This window comes from Haliaeetus albicilla, chromosome 2, assembly GCF_947461875.1.
Source record: "Haliaeetus albicilla chromosome 2, bHalAlb1.1, whole genome shotgun sequence".
In the NCBI taxonomy this organism is placed as follows: domain Eukaryota; kingdom Metazoa; phylum Chordata; class Aves; order Accipitriformes; family Accipitridae; genus Haliaeetus; species Haliaeetus albicilla.
In genome coordinates, this window is record NC_091484.1 from 22,206,432 (window position 1) to 22,228,487 (window position 22,056).

General features: G+C 41.4%; 1 protein-coding gene across 2 annotated transcripts in view; it reads left to right on the forward strand.

The window, feature by feature from the left end:
• DCLK3 (doublecortin like kinase 3) overlaps positions 1 to 22,056 on the forward strand; it is a 38,018-nt gene that overhangs the window by 9,595 nt on the left and 6,367 nt on the right. For both annotated transcript variants that reach the window (XM_069809694.1, XM_069809685.1), the window contains exons 2-4: positions 10,817 to 12,705; positions 20,834 to 20,966; positions 21,887 to 22,054. In XM_069809694.1, the coding sequence (XP_069665795.1) occupies positions 10,817 to 12,705; positions 20,834 to 20,966; positions 21,887 to 22,054 (2,190 nt within the window). The remainder of the gene's footprint in view (positions 1 to 10,816; positions 12,706 to 20,833; positions 20,967 to 21,886; positions 22,055 to 22,056) is intronic.

The window sequence follows — 22,056 nt, forward strand, 5'->3', positions numbered from 1 at the left end:
TTCACCTTTTTCTAGTGCAGTCTGGATCAGTCCATGGCAAATAGTGGGGCTGTGTTTCCACCCCTGGGGCAGTCGATTCCAGGTGTACTGGACACCCCTCCAAGTGAAAGCAAACTGTGGCCTGCACTCCGCTGCCAAAGGAATGGAGAAAAATGCATTAGCAATGTCAATTGTGGCATACCACTTAGCTGTCTTTGATTCCAGTTCATATTGAAGCTCTAACATATCTGGCACAGCAGCGCTCAGTGGTGGCGTGACTTCATTCAGCCCACGATAATCTACTGTTAGTCTCCAATCCCCATTAGATTTCCGCACGGGCCATATGGGACTATTAAAGGGTGAGTGAGTCTTGCTGATCACTCCTTGGCTCTCCAATTGGCAAATCAACTTATGGATGGGGATCAGGGAGTCTCGGTTGGTGCGATATTGCCGCCGGTGCACCATCGTGGTAGCAATTGGCACCTGTTGTTCTTCAACCTTCAGCAACCCCACAACCGAAGGGTCTTGGGAGAGACCAGGAAGGGTAGACAGCTGTTCAATCTCCTCTGTCTCCAATGCAGCTATACCAAAGGCCCAACGGTACCCTTTTGGGTCCTTGAAATAGCCCCTTCTGAGATAATCTATACCAAGGATGCACGGGGCCTCTGGGCCAGTTGCAATGGGGTGTTTATGCCACTCATTCCCGGTTAGACTCATTTCGGCTTCCAATACGGTTAGCTCTTGGGATCCCCCTGTCACACCAGAGATACAGATGGGTTCTGCCCCTTTATAACTTGATGGCATTAGGGTACATTGTGCACCAGTGTCTACTAGAGCCCTATATTCCTGTGGGTCTGACGTGCCAGGCCATCGAATCCACACTGTCCAGTAGACTCGGTTGTCCCTCTCCTCCACCTGGCTGGAGGCAGGGCCCCTCTAATCCTGGTTAGAATATCTGTTACCCACTTTTTACACATGTGAATCAGAAGTCCCTTCAAGAGGATCAGAAATGAGATCGGCCCATCTACTGCGCCCGGGGGACTGCTCACGGGAAACTGGAGCAGCAGTTTTCCAAGAAGAATCTTCTTTTCTGGTTGCTTTTTCTCGCAACTCCCGTACCCGTGAATCCAAGACTGAGGTAGGTTTTCCATCCCACTTCCTCATGTCCTCTCCATGGTCACGCAGGTAAAACCACAGGTTAGCCCGTCGTGTGTACTTTCTCTCTCCTCTCTCTTGGGCAGAGGAACGCTTACTCCCAATAACTGCAATGCGGGCCTGTACAGGTGAGGAGGAGGATATATCTACTTTGAATTGCTGGAACTCTCGGGACAATTCCTCTACAGCTGAGACACAGGCCCGTAGGGAGGAAGAGAGACTTCCTTCATATTGCCGGAGTTGGACAGCCAATTCATCCACCGTTTGTCCATAGCCTTCTTTCCAGGACATTACTGCCAATGAGTTGGCATAGGTTGGTGGTGCACTTCGTAGAAACTTCCGCCACATCGGTTGTGTGCATTGGACTTCATCTGGATCTGTGGGTGACTGCGCATTTTCTGGATCATTATAAATCACCTCCAGCACGGCTAATTCCCTCAGGTACTGGATACCTCTCTCCATGGTGGTCCACTTGCCTTGGTGACATGTAACTTCATCCCTGAAAGGGTATCTTTCCTTTACACCTAACAGAAGTCGCCTCCAGAGGCTGAGGACTTGTGTTTTTCTCCCAATCGCCTTGTCGATACCCCCTTCTCTAGACAGAGATCCCAACTGCTTGGCTTCCTTACCCTCTAATTCCACACTACTAGCCCCATTATCCCAGCATCGGAGCAGCCAGGTAACAATGTGCTCACCTGGGTGGCGGCTAAAATCTTTTCGCATGTCACGCAACTCACTCAGGGATAGAGATCGGGTAATTATTTCAGGTTCTGCCTCTTCCTCCTGTTCTCGCGATGACCCTGGTTCATCTTCATCTCTCACTGAGCGAACTGATTTCTTTGTGTGTTTCTTTTTCTGTACAGGGGCGACTGATACTGGCACAGGTTGGTTCTCTGGTTTAGTGGCAGTATCTGTCACCGGGGTAGGGTTAGCCACGGTGCATGTTGTCTTGTTTTCCATCTTTTCCCCCTTTTCCCCCTGGGGGTGCTGCATAGTATCAAGCAGGGTTTGGTAGATACCGGCCAGGGCCCAGCACAGTGTAGTGAGTTGTGTGTCTCTGGGATAGCCACAGCATTTTCCTTTCAAAAATTCTATCACTTCATGAGGGTTCTGCAGTTGTTCGGGAGTGAACTTCCAAGTCACTGGAGGTGAGAAGTTCTCTAGATACCTGCCCACATCCTCCCACATGCCGTGCCACCCATAAATATCCAGCTTTGGGACAGATCTCTGGGTGGTACTCTTAAAGAGCCTCTTTGTAGCCCTAGACAAGACCTGAAACATAGTCAGGAGGCATAGCACTAACAGCACACAGGCTTGCGCATCCCAAGGATATTCAAAATTCTCGAAAACTGTTGTAATTAGTTGGAAAGAGAAAAAGGAGGGGAACGGATGGGGGGAAGTATCCCCCCCTGACTTCCCCATGGGTTGGGTGTAATTACCAATAAAATCCAACAGAAGGTGCCCAAAGTGTGGGAATGATATCACTGCCTCATACAGATACCAGCTTAACCTCATGACCAGTGATGTAATCATTTCACAAGTCGACATTGCCCAGTACAGCAAAATGATAATCCCAATCACTCTCCCAGAGATGAGATACGCAACTACAGGCAATACATAAAGCATATAAGAACTTACAAAACGCCACCATGTAAACAACTGAATCAACATTGTGACTAACATCTATTTATCTAGTATAAGAAATGTGTATGACAAATTTGTTTCAACACGCTCTGGCCAGATCTGTCGTTATCTCAACCCTTCGTGCCCCACGTTGGGCGCCAAAAAGGACTGTCGTGGTTTCAGCCCAGCCGGTAACAAAGGACCACGCGGCCGCTCGCTCACTCCTCCCGCCCCCCTCCGGTGGGATGGGGGGAAGACGGAGGAGAGGAAAAAAAACAAACCTGGAACCTCGAGGGTTGAGATAAAGGCAGTTTACTGGAACAACACAAAGAAATTGCAACAACAACAACGGTACTAATGAAAAAGTATACAAAAAGAGTGATGCACAGTGCAACTGCTCACCACCCGGGACCCGACGCTCTGCCACTTCCCCCACCGAAAAGAAGAGCCCACCCCCCGGCCCGCTCCCCATTTATATACTGAGCATGATGTCACATGGTATGGAATAGCTCCTTGGCCAGTTCAGGTCAGCTGCCCCAGCTATGCCCCCCCACCTCCCAGGTTCCTGAAAAAAAAAAAAAATTAACTCTATCCCAGCTGAACCCAGGACAAATCTACAACTGCCTTACCATCAAATGTCTTCTGAACACATACAATTTGTTCAATGTATTAAAAAAAATTATTTCTACGAGGCCAGGTACTTAAAATCTGACATTGTTCAGGTTACAAAGTCAAGCCTTTATGACTATTGATTAGTAGCACTGTCCCCGCAACCTGTGTTCCTGTGCATTAAGATATAAACATTAATTACATTATCAGATGCTGCTGTTTTTTCCCCAGGGTCTCTGGCTCCATCAGTGTATGTGATGGACAAAGCTTACCTAATGAGCATCTACTTACTGTTTACCCTGGCTGTTCATGCCTTTCACTGCATGCTTTTTGAACCCTGCTGTTAATACAGGCTTATTAACTTGTGGGCTTTTCTGTCATGGTTATTGCTACAGCAACAAACATGGATTAGCATCTCTGTGATACCTATAAAGAGAGGGCATGAACAGGGTTCAGTGGGAGTCAAGGTGCAAAAAATAAAGTAAAAAGTACTTTAAAGGGAAAGAAAGCAACCTGAGATGCCCAAATCCTGAATTTTGGGATGACTTAGCGTTATCTATGTGTTGTGTCATATTACCTTGCATCTGGAGTACCTCTTCCAGTATATTCTCTTGCAGATGTGAGCGCTGAGCAGGTTTGCAGATCAGGTCTCAGGACGTTGCTTTGGCCATTAGAATGTAATCCTCTCTGAGAAATCTAGATTAAGTCTGTTGCTTTGAAACTCTATGGAACTGGTTGAGAGAAAATCCAGTTCTTCAGGGCTGCACTGCCTTATGCAGAGAAACTATTCTTCCTGTATTCTTTCACTACACACTTTTCAGCTCTTCTAATTACAGATTTTTTTTTACGCCACAGTCCTGATTCCAGTTTATCTATAAAAGAGCATCCACTGTACCCTGGAGTAGACATAGGAAAAACTGTATGCCCTTCTAAACTATCTTGTATGCAAGAGGAGGTGAATTCAAGTCATGCTGACAGCTTTAATTTTGTCCTGTCTTAATGATGACCTTGGTAGTGTTCTCTTTATGTAGTCACCTGTTTGTGTGCATGTCGTTTTCCCTGTACTTTAAAAAAAAAATCAGTGGAACTAATATGGTAAGTGACAACAAAAGCAGGTAGATGTCCTTTGCAAAAAACTGCAAAGGAGCAGACCATGTGAAGACAGTTCTGTTGCTGGCTCCCAGTCCCATCCCTTTGCCTAAGTTCAACATCCAGCCTGACTTCCCGACTTGCTCTTATTCTCACCCTCACATTTTACTGCATCCCTATTACAGTCTCCATCTGCTTCTACTGTGTCAGCAAAGTTCATAGAAATTGCTATCAGCCAGTGTCAAAGTTCATAGGAACTGCTGTCAGACAATGTCTAACTATGGCCCTATTTACTCCATTCCCTGCAGTCTGTCCCAATACCTCTTATACCTTCTTTTCTCTTATCCTCCCCATCCAATTCTTCACTAGGTTTCCTTCTTCAGTTTCAGCGCCTGGCCCTGCTACACCCTGGCTGGCTTCTGGACAGTGATATCAGAAGAGCAATGCCCCTTCCAGTTCCCTCTCCTATGCCCAGGCCTCCTCGTCTCTCCCTGCAAGTTCCAGCTCCCTCTCCCAGCTCCTACTGCATTGTGTCTCTCCTTGGCATTTCTCCAATCAGCTTCCATTTTAATCCCTTTGCCATACCCTGTTTTATAAGAAATTTTTAATCCTGTCTCTTTGCTGGGCCAGTTTGTCTTCCATAACACGTGGGAGGGCAGAGTGACCCCCTTCTCCCTAGTCCTGTTTATCTGTCTCCGTACATGTTTGTCTATAGTCTTAGTTTCCTTTGGTAGCAAAATTTCTGTGCTCCGTGTTTTCTTCCAGTGTCCCTTCTGACATGCCATTTCCAGTCTCCTCAGTTTCCCTATTGACTCTCAGTATCTTTGTGAGAAGTCCAGCCACATTTACTCAGTCCCAAACTTTTGATTCAACTGCTCAACTTCTACTTTTTCTAATTAACGTTACTTTCTTGGCCTGATAGCTGGTGGGGTTTTTGAAAGCAGCCAGACACTGACTTGCCACCAAAATGGCTTGCATAATACCTCTAAATGCCCCATTTTCAGATGTTCCTTTCCCTCGTGATCTGCTCTGTCTGCTTTTGTCTGAATTAAACAGCTTCTACACAGAGGAGCACCATGGGATGGCCAAGAGGACTGTATTCTCAGTTCTGGTGCTTGGCCCTCCTCTAGCAGTTACTGAAGTAGCTATTACAGGGGAAAAGACATTTTTGAAGCTTGGCTTGAAGCGTGCTAGGGTCCTCAAGGTCCACCATACCTCTGAGCTGTGTGAGCTGTTGGAACTTGCTCAGGCTGGAACTGGCAGGGACTGTCCTGCTATGTTTGACACTGTCTTGATCCAGTCCTTGTGAAATTTGATTTTCTTTTTCTACTCAGGATTTTATCTGGATAAAACTGACACAGTGTGACTGCCTTTCATTGTTGCTGAAATAACCACTAGTCCTGACTCAACCAAAATCTCTGCCCGAAAACGCTGTAAAGCATGGCAGGGAGGTAAGGTTGAGCAGGAGGGAAGGCAAGAGAGAGTGCTACAGCTATGGCTCTTTAGAGAAAAATTCACCAGTAGCTTTTCCAACAGTAGGGCTGTAAATAATACCCATGCAAAATTTACTTGCGGTAAAAGGATGCCTGTGATCATATTTTGTTTCCGTGTAACTAATTTAGCACATCGAGTCTTGTCATACTACTACTTCAGTCTTGGGCACTAACAGTGTGCACTAGCCCTGCAAGTTGCAACATTTAATAATTTGCAGAAAGAAGAGGAGATCAAGATTGCATGCTTCTAGAGGACTTAGAATGCATCCTGGAGCCGACTGCTGATGCACACTGGTAACCTGTGTGAACTACATACTTGGCTGGTCTGCGTTAAAGGCCAGAGATGTTCTTCATCCTCAAGTACTTTAAGATACTTGTTGATACTTTGACAAGAATTAAATGTTTTGGGCTCCTGTGGTCTTTGTTTTGCATGGCCTCAGCAGGAATTGCTGGGGCTTAAGGAAAAACCAGATATTTTTAGTGCTGTTCTTTCCCTTCCCATTTGAAACAGTATTTTGTTTATGCTATATTGGGACCAATATATTAAAATGACTCCCAGATCCACAGTTTCTGTCGTGTGCAACTTTTCTTGTGTGAAGAATGCTGCTAATGTTTTGGGGAGTTTTCACGGTTGCTTTTTTAAGTGGAGGCTTTCATATTGATCCAAGGCCCTCTAAAGAAATTGCAGGGCTTAAATAACATCATCGTATTCACAGGAAGCAATGCCATAACTAGATCCTATTTCAGTGTTGCCTTCTGTTTTAAATTGTGTTGTAATACTCGTAAAAAATTTAATTCTACTGCAGCCTGTGACTTGATAGCAGAATTAGCTGCTGGGTAAACCATTCAGTTAATTACTGAAACTATGATCTCAAGCAGAAGAGCCAAGAAGGAATGCAAGATGAATGGAAATAACTTTAATTAATGAACAAAAACTTGTAGACTGGTCAAGGAAAGGGGTAAGTTTTGAAGGACAAATGGCAGCAATACATTTTTAATTGCAAGAATAGGTGACCTCTGGCAAACTCCGTTACTCTGCTGCTGTAGGGCGTGTAGCCAGGCAATTCCTTAAGATATACATTGGTTGAAGCTCTGTATATAGATGTTATTCAGAGCTTCTGAACTCACTTTATTTTACTCCAGGTGCAGAGTATGAGCCAAAACCTTATAAGGAAAGGTCTTCTAGAGGAATTTTTGTAGTTTCCCCCCTATTCCTTCTCCCCCTCTCAGTGGCATTGGCTGTGACTATCACAAATGGTTTGTGAATTGGCTTTTAAAAAATGAACCACAGAAGTTGTGCTCCCTGCAGCAACCATTTTCTCTCCAGGGAGCACCTGTGCTCTGGTCAGTAGGTGCTAAACTTCTTGTTCCTGCTGCCTGTTCAAGCTCCTAAATCCCTGTTCATCCCATCCTCCCTGCTTCTCTAGGGACTTGGTGTGATTGTTTACCCTACAAGACTGTCATGTCTTCATCATCTGGAGCTCTGTATTGCTCTGTGAGACCCAGTTTTCTTTTCTCTGTGCCCATATGCACAGCTTAGGTGGCATGCATGGTACCCTTGACTAGCTGTGCTGCCTTACCCCTGCCCTTCCACAGCAACAGTCCTCAGCAGCCTCCTCGGCTATGCTGCTTCCCTACAGTTTTCTGCCTTCTTAATCTTTTGCATCATCCTATATATTGATACATGGTAATACACAAGCATATGTAGATAGATGTGTATATGGATAAAAATAGACAGATGCATGCATCCATCCATATTAACATTTATAAGAAATAGGTATATTTGATAACCATTAGCTCTGAGTAAAACAGTAAGAGAAAAACCACATTTTTTTCTCTGCTGTATAATTTGCCAGTACTCAGACTCATTGAAGTGTTTTTCTGATGCCACTTCCCTCTTCCTCCCTCTCCCACTTGCATATAAATATGGAAACAAGATTTTGAAGCAATATAAATTGTAGCTATAGAACTTGTGTATGTGTGTGACCTTTGAAGGCTTTCTAGAAATGCTTGTTACTGCTTTAAGTGTGTGCGCTGTCCTGACAGATTGAGGCTTGCTCCCTGTGTATCAGCTAAAATAAATATAGCATAACTGGAAAATGTCAGAAATTATGATTAAAATAGGCAAATTAAATTAAATTTTTATTTTATGTAATATATAGTTATTGTGACCACGACTTTGAAAAATTTGACACTTTGTCTTTTCTCAGAAAACATTAGGAGATTCCTTTATGCATCAATTTAAGCATTCACACTTTCTTTTTCATCTTAGAAAAATATGCAATATTATTCATATTCCTAAAATGATTATATATACACTTGTGGCTTGTGTCAAACTGGTTTTGGCTAGGAATGAAGCCAGTTTAAAAAGCACAGAAACACATTCCTGGATTGTTCTTAGTAATTACATAAAACTGCTCTTATTCCATTAGTTATAGAATTAAAAAATAAACTTAGTTTCTGTTTAAAGCCTAGCAGATTTAGTGAAGAAAGGAAACATAATTAATGTTTGGGTAATTGAACCAACCAACGGTGCAGCCAGGCACTTAAAATGAATGGTTTATAGAAAGGTGTGATAATGGCAGCATAGCTGGAAGAAACATAATCCGTGGGAAAAGTCATTATTAGTGCAGAATTGCTTTTATGTTGTACCAAGATTATAAGCAGTAAAAATGTCACATGCTGTTCCCATAAGCAAGATAATGCTTTGATGACAGTGGGTACGCAAGAATCTGGAAATGTTGATTAAATTCAGAGCTTCGGCAGTTCCTGGTAACCAACATGTTCTGGAGTTGAATTAGATTTCAGAGAACTGTTATTACATCTGATTTTTTTCTTTTTTTTTTTTTTTTTTATTTTCCCCATTCACAGTAGGCTTTATTCTGGGTGGAATGTAAATAGCTGATTACTGAAAAATCACTAGCACATATGTAGTCATCTTTTGATAACAGGTGATCATCCTTAAAAAGCAGAATTAAGACAGAAATAACTTGTACAACCACCAGGCATTAGTCACACATAGCTCTTATATAATGCTTATGTCTTCAATCAGCGAGCTGGCAGCTGGGCTTCTTTGTAATATTTATTTGGAGAAGAAGTAGCTACCTCATTTGGCAGAGGAAGAAAATGAAGCCAAGAGTTAAGGGACATGCTGGGGGGCACACAGCGCTTAGCTGGTGAGAGTATTACAGCTAAGAAGTGTCCATCATCGTACATTGAACAAAGCCAACAGCAGAGTGGAGGTCTGTAGCAGTGTCTCCTCGTGCGCTTTCCCCACTCAACCCCTGGCCTTTTGGATATGCTATTTTTGAGGCAAAGCGAGTGAATGCTGCAGCACTTACTGTAGTTTTCCCTTTTGTTTGTTGTTCTAGGTGAGGAGGCATATTTCCTCTTCATTCTATTATGCCTTGATAAAAAGGACAAATAAAAATACATAGCTGGAAATACTGAAAATGGCTTTTCAGCAATTGAAAACCAAAATGTACTAGGCTTAAGCTTGCCAGAACTCTTGAACAAGTGTGTTAACCCCAGCACCAGGAGGAACGCTCATATGCACAGATTTTCCTTTGTGGATTTGTCCACTGTACTTTGACTATGTAATCATAGTAATGTATGAAAATGGGTTGGATTCTCTGGGAGATAAGCCATTTGTGTCTGGGAATTTCCTGGTAATGGTTTGGTAATCATTTTGGCTGCTTTCTTTTGGATTGGTCCTGTTAGTTCATGCATATTGAATGTTTGTTCCCAACTGAACTGCAAGACTGTTAAATGGAGTTGGAAATGCTCTGTGATCTCATTCTGAAAGTTTTTTCTTGATGCTGAAAAGACTTGCATTGTAATCAAGTTTTAATCTTAATAAGTACAAGAAATCGGAGTACTTTAAGGGGACATTTTTGTTCTTAGCTTAGTGTTGTGTTTATAGACAGTGAATTATGTTATAGCTTGTTTTTTCCCTAGCCACGTGTTTCGTTTTCAGTTCTTCTTTTTCAGAATTACATGTAACAAATGGTGCTGTTTTCTTTGGTTGGTCTTCTAAGATGAAATATTGGAGGGAAAATTGTTAATGTGCGTAGAGGATATAAAGGCCTTTGATTTTACATAATTTTTAGAAAAGAAAAGTCAAACCAAAATATTGGAAAACCAGGATTCCAATTATCAAACAAAACTAAGATAGCCTTTCTTTAAGGGAAAAAATTAAATTACATTACTTTTAAATGTAGTACAAAATTGCTGTAAAATTGTAGCTAAAGTAATGCATTTTAAAAAGAATCTCATTTACTTAATTTGTTATATAAGTCTAGAAACTAAATGAATGGTCCAGGGAAAGTGAAGAGGAGATAATTATAAGAATATAAGGTTGCACACACATAGCCATCTGGTAGCAATTTTAAAACAGAAGCAATTAGTTTCTTTTACTTAATGCAATGTAATTGTGGAACTTGTTGCCACAGAGTTTACAGAAGCCAAAATTGTAATTGGGTTCAGAAAGGAATTGAAAGAGTTCATGGTAGGTAGATTCATAAAAAAATGCTAAACAATCTGGATGCAATCCTGGCACAAGTAACTCCTTTTTTTTTTTAGGATGTCTGGAAGATGGGAGGATTTAGGAGAAGGATCTATTTGTTTCCAGTATTATTATTTTTTTAATGCCATTTCTCTGTCACAAAGTGCATTTACATTTTCTCACAAACTTGAAAATATTTGTAGTTGCATGTATGTGGAGTTATTCCTTAGTGGCATTTAAAGTTTTTTATAAGCATTGAATGCACCGACCCTTACTCTCTAAGGTAACTTACAGTGATATGTAGCACATCAGAAAGATCTGATTATGCAAAATTAATAATATGCCTGCTCTTCTTTTGCTTTAGGACGCCGAGGGTTCTTTGGCTATTCGTTACACAATGCAAGCTCAAAAGTAAAAGAGAGGAAACTACAAGGGACTTGTCCTCCTGTTGGTCGTGGAAACTATGGAAAACCATGTTTGAGTGAAAGTGCTCATAGGTCCCCATTTTTTAATCCCCGTAATAGTTTTCACACGATACATTCAGAACACAGCCCTGTGAAGCCAAGGATTATTACAGTGGTGAAACCTGGCGGACACACACTCAGAAGGATAACCTTGCTTCTCAACAGGAGATCGGTCCAGACCTTTGAACAGCTGATGGCTGACATATCAGAAGCTCTGGGATTTCCACGCTGGAAGAATGACCGTGTGAGAAAGCTTTACAATCTGAGAGGCAGAGAAATCCGAAGTGTTTCTGACTTCTTCAGGGAAGGTGATGCATTCATAGCCATGGGGAGGGAGCCCCTCACTTTGAAGAACCTGGAGGTGGTATTACAAGAACTTTATCCTGAAAATCCATATGCTGCCAGTGCTGCCATTCAGGAGAATGAGGAGCAGTCACAAAAACTGAAGAGCAGGCTGTATGACAAGGCTTCAAAAGTGGACAGTGGCTTTGATGAGACAGAAATTACCAAGAACTGCAGTGAAGACATGTCTCCCAAACTGGTAGTTAGACATGAAGGAAAAAGTCAAGCCAAGACAAAGCAAGAAGAAAAAATGAGAATCAAAAAAAAGTGGACTAGAGAGAGCTGGGGTAGTGAGCAAGGAGTGAAGCCTTCTAGAAAAACCCGAGAAAGTGAGAGGTACCTTAACCATGAGAGGAGTCCTGAGGAGGGATTAGAAGAGAGTTCAGAGGAGGTGGTGAGGTGTGAGAAGTGCGAACAGGAAAGGCAGGCCAGGCAAAAGTTACAAAGGGAAAGGCAGGCTGAGGCCTCATTTGAGAACAGAGACCTGAACACAGGTGCATGTCAGAGGTACCATGTAGAAAGAAATGCAAAGATCAGGAATTGCCGAAAATCTTCAGAAACTTGTCTGGAAGGTGAGGAAGTTGGTTGGAAAGATAATGGCTGTAGGAGGACATGGAAGTCCCTACATAGGAATGTTAATGAAGAGCTGGAGAAGCAAAAAAGGAGCATTGAGAAGGAAAGGGATGTGGAGAAACATGAAAACCATGGGAAGGAAGTAGTAAAAATCAAGAAGAATGTTCTAGAAGGGCTGCAGCTAACTCATGAAGCAAAGGAAGAGGATGGAAGTAGCTGTGTAATGAACCAAAGTGGCTGGCTAAAGAAAGACACTCTGAGGGATGCTGAGAAACTATCTAAAACACATAGGGAGGGCAGAGAGGGACAAAGGGCTAAAGAGGAGGGTGCCAGAAGAGAGGGGAATATCATGCGTAGAGAGAGTGACATGATGCGACGAGAAAAAACAGGGGAGCGCAGAGTGAATAAAGAAGAAAACAGGCCTCAGGGATTGGAAAACACAAGCCGGAGGCATGCCATTAAAAACAGAGCTGATGTGGAAAAACACTATGAGATTGGCAGAACTATCGGGGATGGAAACTTTGCAGTGGTGAAGGAATGTCGGCACTGTGACTCCAATCAGATCTATGCCATGAAAATTGTTGATAAATCCAAGCTGAAGGGGAAAGAGGACATGATGGAAAGTGAAATTCTGATCATTAGGAGTCTCTCTCATCCCAATATAGTAAGCTTAATTGAAGTGTATGAGACAGAAGCTGAGATCTACCTAATCCTAGAGTATGTCCCAGGAGGGGACTTATTTGATGCAATCATAGAAAGTGTGAAGTTCACGGAACATGATGCTGCTGTCATGATCACTGACCTGTGTGAAGCACTGGTTTATATCCACAGCAAGAACATTGTCCACAGGGACCTCAAACCAGAGAATCTTTTGGTAAGTATTAGCAAACACATTGCATATGTGCAGGAGTTGAATTTATTTTTCTTTTAGTTGTGGATCTTTGAATATTTTTAAGCAAATACTGTGCAGAGATAATGTGCTGTGGCAGGATTGTTTGGGAAAATGGGTACAATTTTGAAGTGAAATTACTATTACAGTTTACTTCATGTAGATCTTCTGTGCATTGCAGATAGCAGTGCTTGCAGATAGAAATTCAAATAAAAATGACCTGGCTTTCAGGGGTAGTGAGCATTTGTATTTTTCTGGAAATCAGGCCCGTTACTTAGTATCTGACTTTTAGGTATGCAAGGATGAATTTTTTTGCATGAATTACACTGTATTACAAGGCATCTTCCTTGCAGACCAAAATTTATTAAAATTGCTAATTTAACTTATTTATTTGGTGGACTTTTTGCCCACTGCAATCATACATCCTGCAGACTGCTGTGCTGGTCCTCTACTGTAGTGATTTCTATCTTGTGACAATTTATTTTCTTAGGAGCAGAAGTATGATGCAGTTGATTGAAATACTCTGACAGTAAAATGTGAATGTTTTGGTGAAATACAGCACTAAAGTCAGCTCAAATACTAACTTCATGCCAAAGAGAAAAGTTCTTTTCTCTATCACATTTCTGAGGCTACATTCTTTGCATCCAGCACTGAAGTCAATAGTTACTCACATGTGTGAATAGGCATAGAAATGTTTGCAGTATTGACACTTGACAAGACACCCATTGTAGAACAGTAACAGTAAACAACTCTCCCTCGCTAATCATGTGTTACACTCTTGTACTAGGGTTCCAAATTTCCTGATAGATACCAAATATTTGCCTGTCTCTAACAAATCAGATTTTTATCTGCTGGTGGAAGATCATAGTTAGTCAGAAAAAAAAGGTAATAGATCATTTAGTCCTATGTGCCATTCAGTTCTTTAAGGGAATTAATTTTGGAAAGAAATCAGTGTGAATTTATGGAGAAGAGCAGCAGTGTAGCCTGTAGGACGTGCAGAGCTTGAATGAACAAGGCTGGGCCTCAACAGTTTGCTCCCAAACCTTTTGACTAACCAATAGGATCTGTACTAGGTCTTGCAATGCATCCTGCTTAGTCTGATGAAAATCCTTGATATGTGCTCTGTGTGTAAATAAAAGGTAGTGAGGGCAAGTGGCTGGCTTGCTGCAGGAAGAAGTAGGCTTCTAGGCCCTGCCTTCATGCCTCATTTTGCCATTAGAACAAAACTTCACTTAGAACTGCAGGGCTTTTTCCAGAAGCTGATTTTCCATTATGAACCAGGCGCTGCTCCTTCCTATTTGTTGAAAATCAGCTAGGGCATGTGAAACACCTGAGACCAGATGTTTCATTTCCTTCTATAATATGTAATCATCGCAGCAATGCAGGTAAGCAAAAAGAGGCAAGATACGGGTCCATTCTGGTTTTTTTCACGTTTAGTTCACAGCATTGCAAAACAGAGATTCCTGGGCAGTGGCAAAGTTGTGTAGCACTGAAATAATCATGTTGCCCATTCTGACAGAAAATATTTTTCAAGGACAGACTGGTCCCCAGCCTGCAGGTATTTTGTTGTATGAGAACAGTGTTACCCAAACACTATGGGAAAGAAAATTGTACCTGTTCCAGTTTCACCTTGCTGCTAATTGGCTGTGAACACCTGTATTAGATATCATTTATATAAAGCAACCTTTTGAAAAGTTAGTCCGTTCAACAAGCCGAATGAGTTTATAAGCTCTTGATAGTGTTGGATAGCTCACGTGCTATTTAATATGCATCCCTATAAATACAGGGCATTTGACCAAGATTCTGGCTTTTCTGACTTTTTAATGTGTTGCCTCTGACTCCTCAGAGTGACTAGGGCAGTAGCGGTGGAGTAGGAAGGAGAGCTGTCACTAATCCTAACGTCAGCCAGTGCTGAACAATAACAAACAGTACTGAAGCAAATTTCACGGGTTCCTCCGCTGTTTGTGGTTCAGGGACTGGGGGCAGCCTTCTGGAGAGGAAACACAGTTCTGGAAGTGCTGGCTTCCTTCAGGGGATGTCCATGGTTCTGGGGTACCTCTTGCTTCTCTTCAGATTCCTACACTGCAGATGTTTAAGTCTGAATTAGTCTTCCTAGACTTTATTTGTATACAGAGGACAGAAATAGGTATGTACTTTTAGGCTGTTGGCTTCTTTGTCCTACTTTGGGGTTTTCTTCTTGTCCTTTGTATTTTCTTGTCAACAGTTTTTCCCTAACCCTTTCCAGCAAACGGGAAATGGAAGAGAAAAGATCCTTGGTCTGTTTTACTAAGGAAATGTGTTTGTCTACTGTAAATGTGCTTTGTGTGAGAATCTAACCCTGATCCTAATGACTTTTGATGTCCTGGCTAATTTCCATCAGAGTTGACAGAGAAGCAGCAAACTGGGAAAAAAAAATTTCCATAAATTTCACAAAAATAAGCAGCTGGGGAAAGAAGGAAAACTGTTTCTGTCCCTGCAGAGGAAAAGGTGGAAATACACTTTCATGTCTAGTGAATTGTAAAATTACTGGCACAGGAGAGAGTTGGAAACCTGGTTTAATTATTAGTTCACTGCACTACTGTTTCTCTTATGGAACTGTCCTCTGGTTATAAACTTCTGTAACAGTCCACCACCATTCTTTTTTGTTTTCCGCCTCTCTTTCACTGCTGTGTCTGCCCACAGTGATCAGGCTCCTTGCAGCATAGCTCTGAGGCAGAAGGGTGGTAACTTGCGCTACAGAAACAAAATCTGTTTGACAGCTGGTGTGAAGACAACTGCTCCGATTCCCTCCCATCTGGTAACAGAATCACCTCATTTAGGACTAGGTGTTCAGCAAGAATACTTTTGCTACCAAGGATGAGCAATGTGGTATGTTTGGTCCCAGAAAAGAAGCCAGTCGCTTCTTTGATGCTACATGGAGGACCAGAATTTGCTGGCAAGGTTTTTAGCTAAGGGACTGTTTAATTCTACAGGTGTTGGCATTTCTTGACTTGTGAGTGAAAAATTAATTTCAAAGTGTAGTAGTGTTTTTTCCAAGTTACAGCTGTAAAAGATACAAAGTCACCTCCTTGCCCCCTTCTGGGGAAAGGGGGAGGGTTGTATTTGTGATTGTATACTCATCTCCTTGTATGCTTCCCAAACATACTAACGTGGTAGTTGTTTAGCACTCACCTTCATTAATAATATCAGCATGTGTCATGGTTTAACCCCAGCTGGTAACTAAGCACCATGCAGCTGCTCACTCACTCTTCCCACCCAGTGGGATGGTGGAGAGAATCGGGGGAAAAAAAAAAGTAAAACTCGTAGGTTGAGATAAGAACAGTTTAAGAGAACAGAAAGGAAGAAACTAATAATGATAATAACAGTAATAAAATGACAATAATAATAATAATAAAAGGATTGGAATATACAAAACAAGTGATGCACAATGCAATTGCTTACCACTTGCTGACTGATGCCCAGTTCCTGAGCAGTGATACATCCTTCCCTGGCCAACTCGCCCCCAGTTTATATACTGGGCATGATGTCACGTGGTATGGAATATCCCTTTGGCCAGTTTGGGTCAGCTGCCCTGGCTGTGTCCCCTCCCAACTTCTTGTGCCCCTCCAGCCTTCTTGCTGGCTGGGCATGAGAAGCTGAAAAGTCCTTGACTTAGTTTAAACATTCCTTTAGCAACAATGGAAAACATCAGTGTGTTAACATTATTCTCATACTGAACCCAAAACATAGCATTACACCAGCTACTAGGAAGACAATTAACTCTGTCCCAGCCGAAACCAGGACACAGTGTTACAGCTTTTTATGTGTTTGAGGTTTTTCCCTCCCCACCCCCCCTTCCTTCTTCTCTCAAGTTTTCATGTATGTATGAGAACTTGAAGTATAGCCTTTCTGTCCTTTAACTTTGCTTTTGTGACACTATTTGCATATACACAAAGTGCTGTCAGAGGTTTCTGAGTTAGAAGCCTGTTTAACCAGTTACCTGTCAAGAGCTTTCGGTACGATAAACATACGTAGGGAATCTTCTGTAAGATTTTTCATAGACATTCTTCTAGCTAGCAGCAAGGGATGCCTGAAACTCAAAACATGTAGGCAGTACTTTTTCTTTAGCTCTATTTCTAATATATAAAACATCCCATGGGCTAGCTTGCTTTCATGACGTCTATAAGAAGAATCTGTGCTACCATATGTATGTGCATACAGGGAAATGTTAATGCTAGAAATCATCATCTTAAACACCCTGATGGATTTCACAAGGTAGGTGTGAAAACATACAAGACTATGAAGTACTGGGAGTCATCAACAGAGAGGAGAAAAGGAAAAGATTAGTTCATCCCTTCTTTGAAGATGAACTTGGCTTTGTATTAATGTATTATAATCTTCTGGATGTGTGGCTGGGATAGCTAGAAATGCTCAGACAATATTCTAATATTATGCTATGGTGTCTGTATTTGAGACAGTAGTGAACAATTCTGACTGCCTTTGATCTGAGACTGCCAGATACTGGCTTCCCTTGCAGTTGAAGGACAAAAGTAGTTGTATGGCCTAAACTGGTTGTCTATAGAAAGCTTACTGAATACTGGTCTTCCTTATCTCAATTAACTCTATAGGCAGGTGAGACAAGGCAACACTTTTAAATGGACATTTGAAACCATTCTTTGTAGTCTTGAATGCAGAAACAGTAATAGCTGTCTTTTAGGTATCACAGTAAGGCTAGTGTGTTCGTTTAATGTTACCATTTTTGCTTTGTTCTCACCATTTCATAGAGCACATACTGTAGATGTCAGAGGCTAGATTTCTCTTGAGCAGGTTGTACATTTCTGTGATACTGCTATGAGTAAGTAGTCTGGCCTCAGGAAGGAGTAAAAGCAACCTCAGAAGCTTTTGTTTCTACAGTGAAGAACATTTGCGTGCTCAAAGTGATGCCAGGTGATGGAAATGTAAACTGGAGAGTACAAAGCTGGAGATGAAGGGAATGCTCACTCTGCCCGAGCTGACTTTAAGCTGATCTGAGCATAGTGTTAGTGAAGATGCTGAGGAGTTCTGGGCTAAGGTTTTCAGGTGTACTGACAGGTTACATGCTGTTTTTGAAATGATTGTCACAAAGCTGTGAAAATATACCCATGGTGCATGCTGTTCCTACCTGTTTGGTTCTTAAGTAAAATGAAAGCTCAGTGGTTTTGTCCTGGAAGAGCAGATGGCGTGGTGTTGCCACCTTGTGCTGTGATGAGAGATTAGGAATCTGGCATCCCAAGAAAAGAAAAAGTACAACAGTGTATTTTAGAAAGCAAGACATTTCCTGCTGATTTTGGGATTGGGATTAAGACCAGTGTGTTCTCCACTCTCCCCACTCCCCTGCTGGTTTCTAAAAATTTATACAAACATTTCAGTATTGTCTTAGTCCAGTAGCATGCAGGCTATTAGTTGAAATTCCACATGACCTAGTTTTCTTATATAATTTTAAAAGTGTTATTTATACAATAGGGCAATATATTCATGCTCATATTTTCATAATATATATAAAATTGAGTATTTAAATTGTGAAGTTTTTTAGCATTCTACCACTGTTACCCCTGTTGTTAGAATATACATCCTGTGGATAGATGCTGCTCTAGAAAGTAACTGTTACCTCTAATTTATTTTTCATTTTTGTCAGCTGTTGTGTCCACAGTGCATCATGGCAAAAATCATCATGAAGTTGACTAATGTAATAGAGAAAATGGTTATGGCCTTTTAGGTTTCTCCTGCAGAAGTTTTGACTGCATGGTTGTAGTAAACTTTATTTTCAGTTTCATACTGAAAAATATATATATATATTTTTTTTTTAGAAAAAAACCCAAAATGTTTTGCTTAATCAAAACTAGAGTGCTTATATTTTCTATAAAGATGATAAAAGGGGATTAGTAAATTATAATGTTTTATTTTGTAATGTAACACTTTTTCTACAAAACAAAAAAAAGGGAAAAAACCCAAAACTTTTTGCTTAATGAAAATTGGATAAATGCTTACAGTTTCTGTAACGATGGTGAAAGGGGATTACTCGGCTGCACTGTAGGAGAGCAAATTTTGTCCCATCTGTGCCCTTAGTTGTCTTATAAAAGAAACTGTCTTTAATTTTTTACTTTCTCAAGTACTGTCTGATGGCAAAGTATGAGGCGTTAAAATATGGAGTATACCTGTTGCATTATATTCCAATTTGTCTATTCAAAGCTGGAGTCCAGATTTCCTTGGCTTCCTTGTAGACATTTTAGCTGCTGAACTGTTCCCCATAGTTTCAGAGACAGACCACTTTTCATTTAAAGCAAATTCATGACATTTTTTACCTCTTAAAGAATATTTGAATATCAGTCACCAGTATTAAGAATACTGATGTGTTTAATTACACTGCTACATTCTTCATGACTTGGCCTTTGAATAAAGAATCATAGAATAGTTTGGGTTGGAAGGGACCTTTAAAGGTCATCTAGTCCAACCCCCCCCTGCAATGAGCAGGGACATTTAATTAGATCAGGTTGCTCAGAGCCCAGTCCAACCTGACCTTGAACGTTTCTGAGGATGGGGCATTCACAACCTCTCTGGGCAACCTGTTCCAGTGCCTCACCACCCTCATCATAAAAAAATTCTTCCTTCTATCTAGTCTGAATCTACCCTCCTTTAGTTTAAAACCATTGCCCCTTGTCTTATTGCTACAGGCCCTACTAAAAATCCTGTCCCTGTCTTTCTTATAAGCCCCCTTTGAGTATTGAAAAGTCACAATAAGGTCTCCCCGGAGCCTTCTCTTCTCCAGCCTGAATAACCCCAACTCTCTCAGCCTGTCTTCACAACAGAGGTGTTCCAGCCCTCTGATCATCTTTGTGGCTCTCCTCTGGACCCGCTCCAACAGTTCCATGTCTTTCCAATGCTGGGGACCCCAGAGCTGAACGCAGTACTGCAGGTGGGGTCTCATGAGAGTGCAGTAGAGGGGAAGAATCACCTCCCTCGACCTCCTGGCCATGATACTTTTGATGCAGCTCAGGATATGGCTGGCTTTCTGGGCTCCAAACACGTATTGCTGGCTCATGTTGAGCTTCTTGTCAACCAACACCCCCAAGTCCTTCTGTGCAGGTCTGCTGTCAATCCCTTCATCCCCCAGCCTGTATTGATACCAGGGGTTGCCCCAGCCCATGTGCAGGACCTTGCACTTGGCCTTGTTGAACCTCATGAGGTTCACATGGGCCCACTTCTTAAGCTTGTCCAGGTCCCTCTGGATGGCATCCCATCCCTCAGGTGTGTTGACCGCACCACTCAGCTTGGTGTCATCTGCAAACTTGCTGAGGGTGCACTTGATCCCACTCTCTCTGTCATTGATGTATTTTGTTTCCGAAAATAATGTTTCATTAACTGTATTACAGATTAATGCTAAAGACCCATGCGTACAAAATTAGAATGGGGAGAAGTGTTTTGATTACTTTCCAGGTGGATGTAGGAGATGGGAACTGCTGAAAAGACCGGTTTAGGAGGACGTTGTGCACGGATCCATTTCTCCAACTCTTATTATGTGATGATTGTGACTTATTTATTTTCAGGGCAGCAGGTAGAGTAGCAGAGTAATTTGTAAAGAAAGTAAAGCTTTTGTTTGTTTTGGATTTTTTCTTTTTTGTTAGACTGGTATGATGGCGATATGCTTTTCAAGTGACACTGTAAAGTCAGTAGTTTACCTGGGAATATCATGTCTAAGTGTAAAGACACCCACAGCATTCTTCTTTGCTTTCCCAGGGGAAAAGAAGAATTTACTTTCCCAAGAGGAAATAATAACATGTAATTGACTCGTGGTTATTTTTTTTGTCTTCCTCCTTTTCATTTTTGGAAATTACAGTGTAACAGAGTTAGTAGAGCAAAGGGGTTTTTTTCTTCCATTATTGCTTGCCCTCTTAAATATATGCACCCTCTTAGTATATGGGGGGAAAAAAACCACTTTCTGAATACTGTTTATCAAAATACTGTTTCCATTTCATGTTGCTTTACTTGAAGGTGCTATTATTAGAACATCTTCCTGTTTATTATTAACTACTTCCTTTATCTTTTGCTGTCTTAAAATGCATCTGGACTAAATATATGTATTTTTTGTTGTGTGTAGGTTCAGCATAATGCAGATAAGTCTACTACACTGAAACTAGCAGATTTTGGCCTTGCAAAGCAAGTTACAAAACCCATATTTACTGTGTGTGGAACACCAACGTATGTTGCCCCCGAAATACTTGCTGAGAAGGGTGAGTGCATATATATGTAATTTGTTGTAAATCATATGATTACTCTGCACTTTCTAATCATGGATATATTCCAGAATGTTTAAGCCTACTGATATGTCTTTACAGGGTAGGAGGTTGGCTAGCAGTGTAATCTGTGAAAGGAAAGGAAACCTTTTAGCTTTTGACAAACACAAGCATGACATCAGTCATGTTTGCATTATTAATGTCTATGGTAATATAACACTGATTTCCAAGCAGATAAGCCATAAATTATCATAGATGGTAATTGCTGAAGTGGGGAAGTGAACAAAAGCTCATGTTGCAACCTGAGGCTAGTCAGCCCCATTTCATGACTGTAACCAAAAAAACTTTCCAAGGCCCCTAATGATGCAAAAACGTGAACATATATGTTAAACTTATGTAAGAAGCCAAAACATGTTTTGCATCAGATGAAATTTTGGAAATATCATATCCAAAAAGATTCAGACCTGGAAAGGAGTCGGTTTTGTTGATGACTCAAGGAAAGGTATTTATGGTTTTTGTTCTGTGGAGCTGGGTTGCACATCTCCAGTTATATCCAATTTCAATGAAAACTTGGCACTCTTAGTGCTTTTTCAAAGAGAATCTGAGGAGAACTATTTTAGAAATATATGCTGTTTTCTCAATTAATCTCCAGTTGACACTGGCCTTGTGAGACAGTGTTTGTGAAACGTGTTGAAGAAGAGAGGCACTTTGTGAGAGCTGTAGTTATTAACAGGCAGAGCAGCTCAGCTTGTAAGCATGGTGTACCAGCCACTTATTCTTCTGCTGACCTCATCTTTTTGAGAAACTGAGTAGAGCTTGTGTGTCTCTTGGAAAATAGAATGAAAAAGAAACAGTTCTTTACCAGTTGTGAGTTTTCTTTCTAAAACAGGACTTTTGGGTTGTCTTTTCTTCCTTAGGCTATGGGCTCGAAGTAGATATGTGGGCAGCTGGAGTGATCCTTTACATTCTGCTCTGCGGTTTTCCCCCTTTTCGCAGTCAGGAACGTGATCAGGAAGAGCTGTTTCAGATCATACAGCTTGGTCACTATGAGTTCCTTTCCCCATACTGGGACAATATTTCTGCAGGT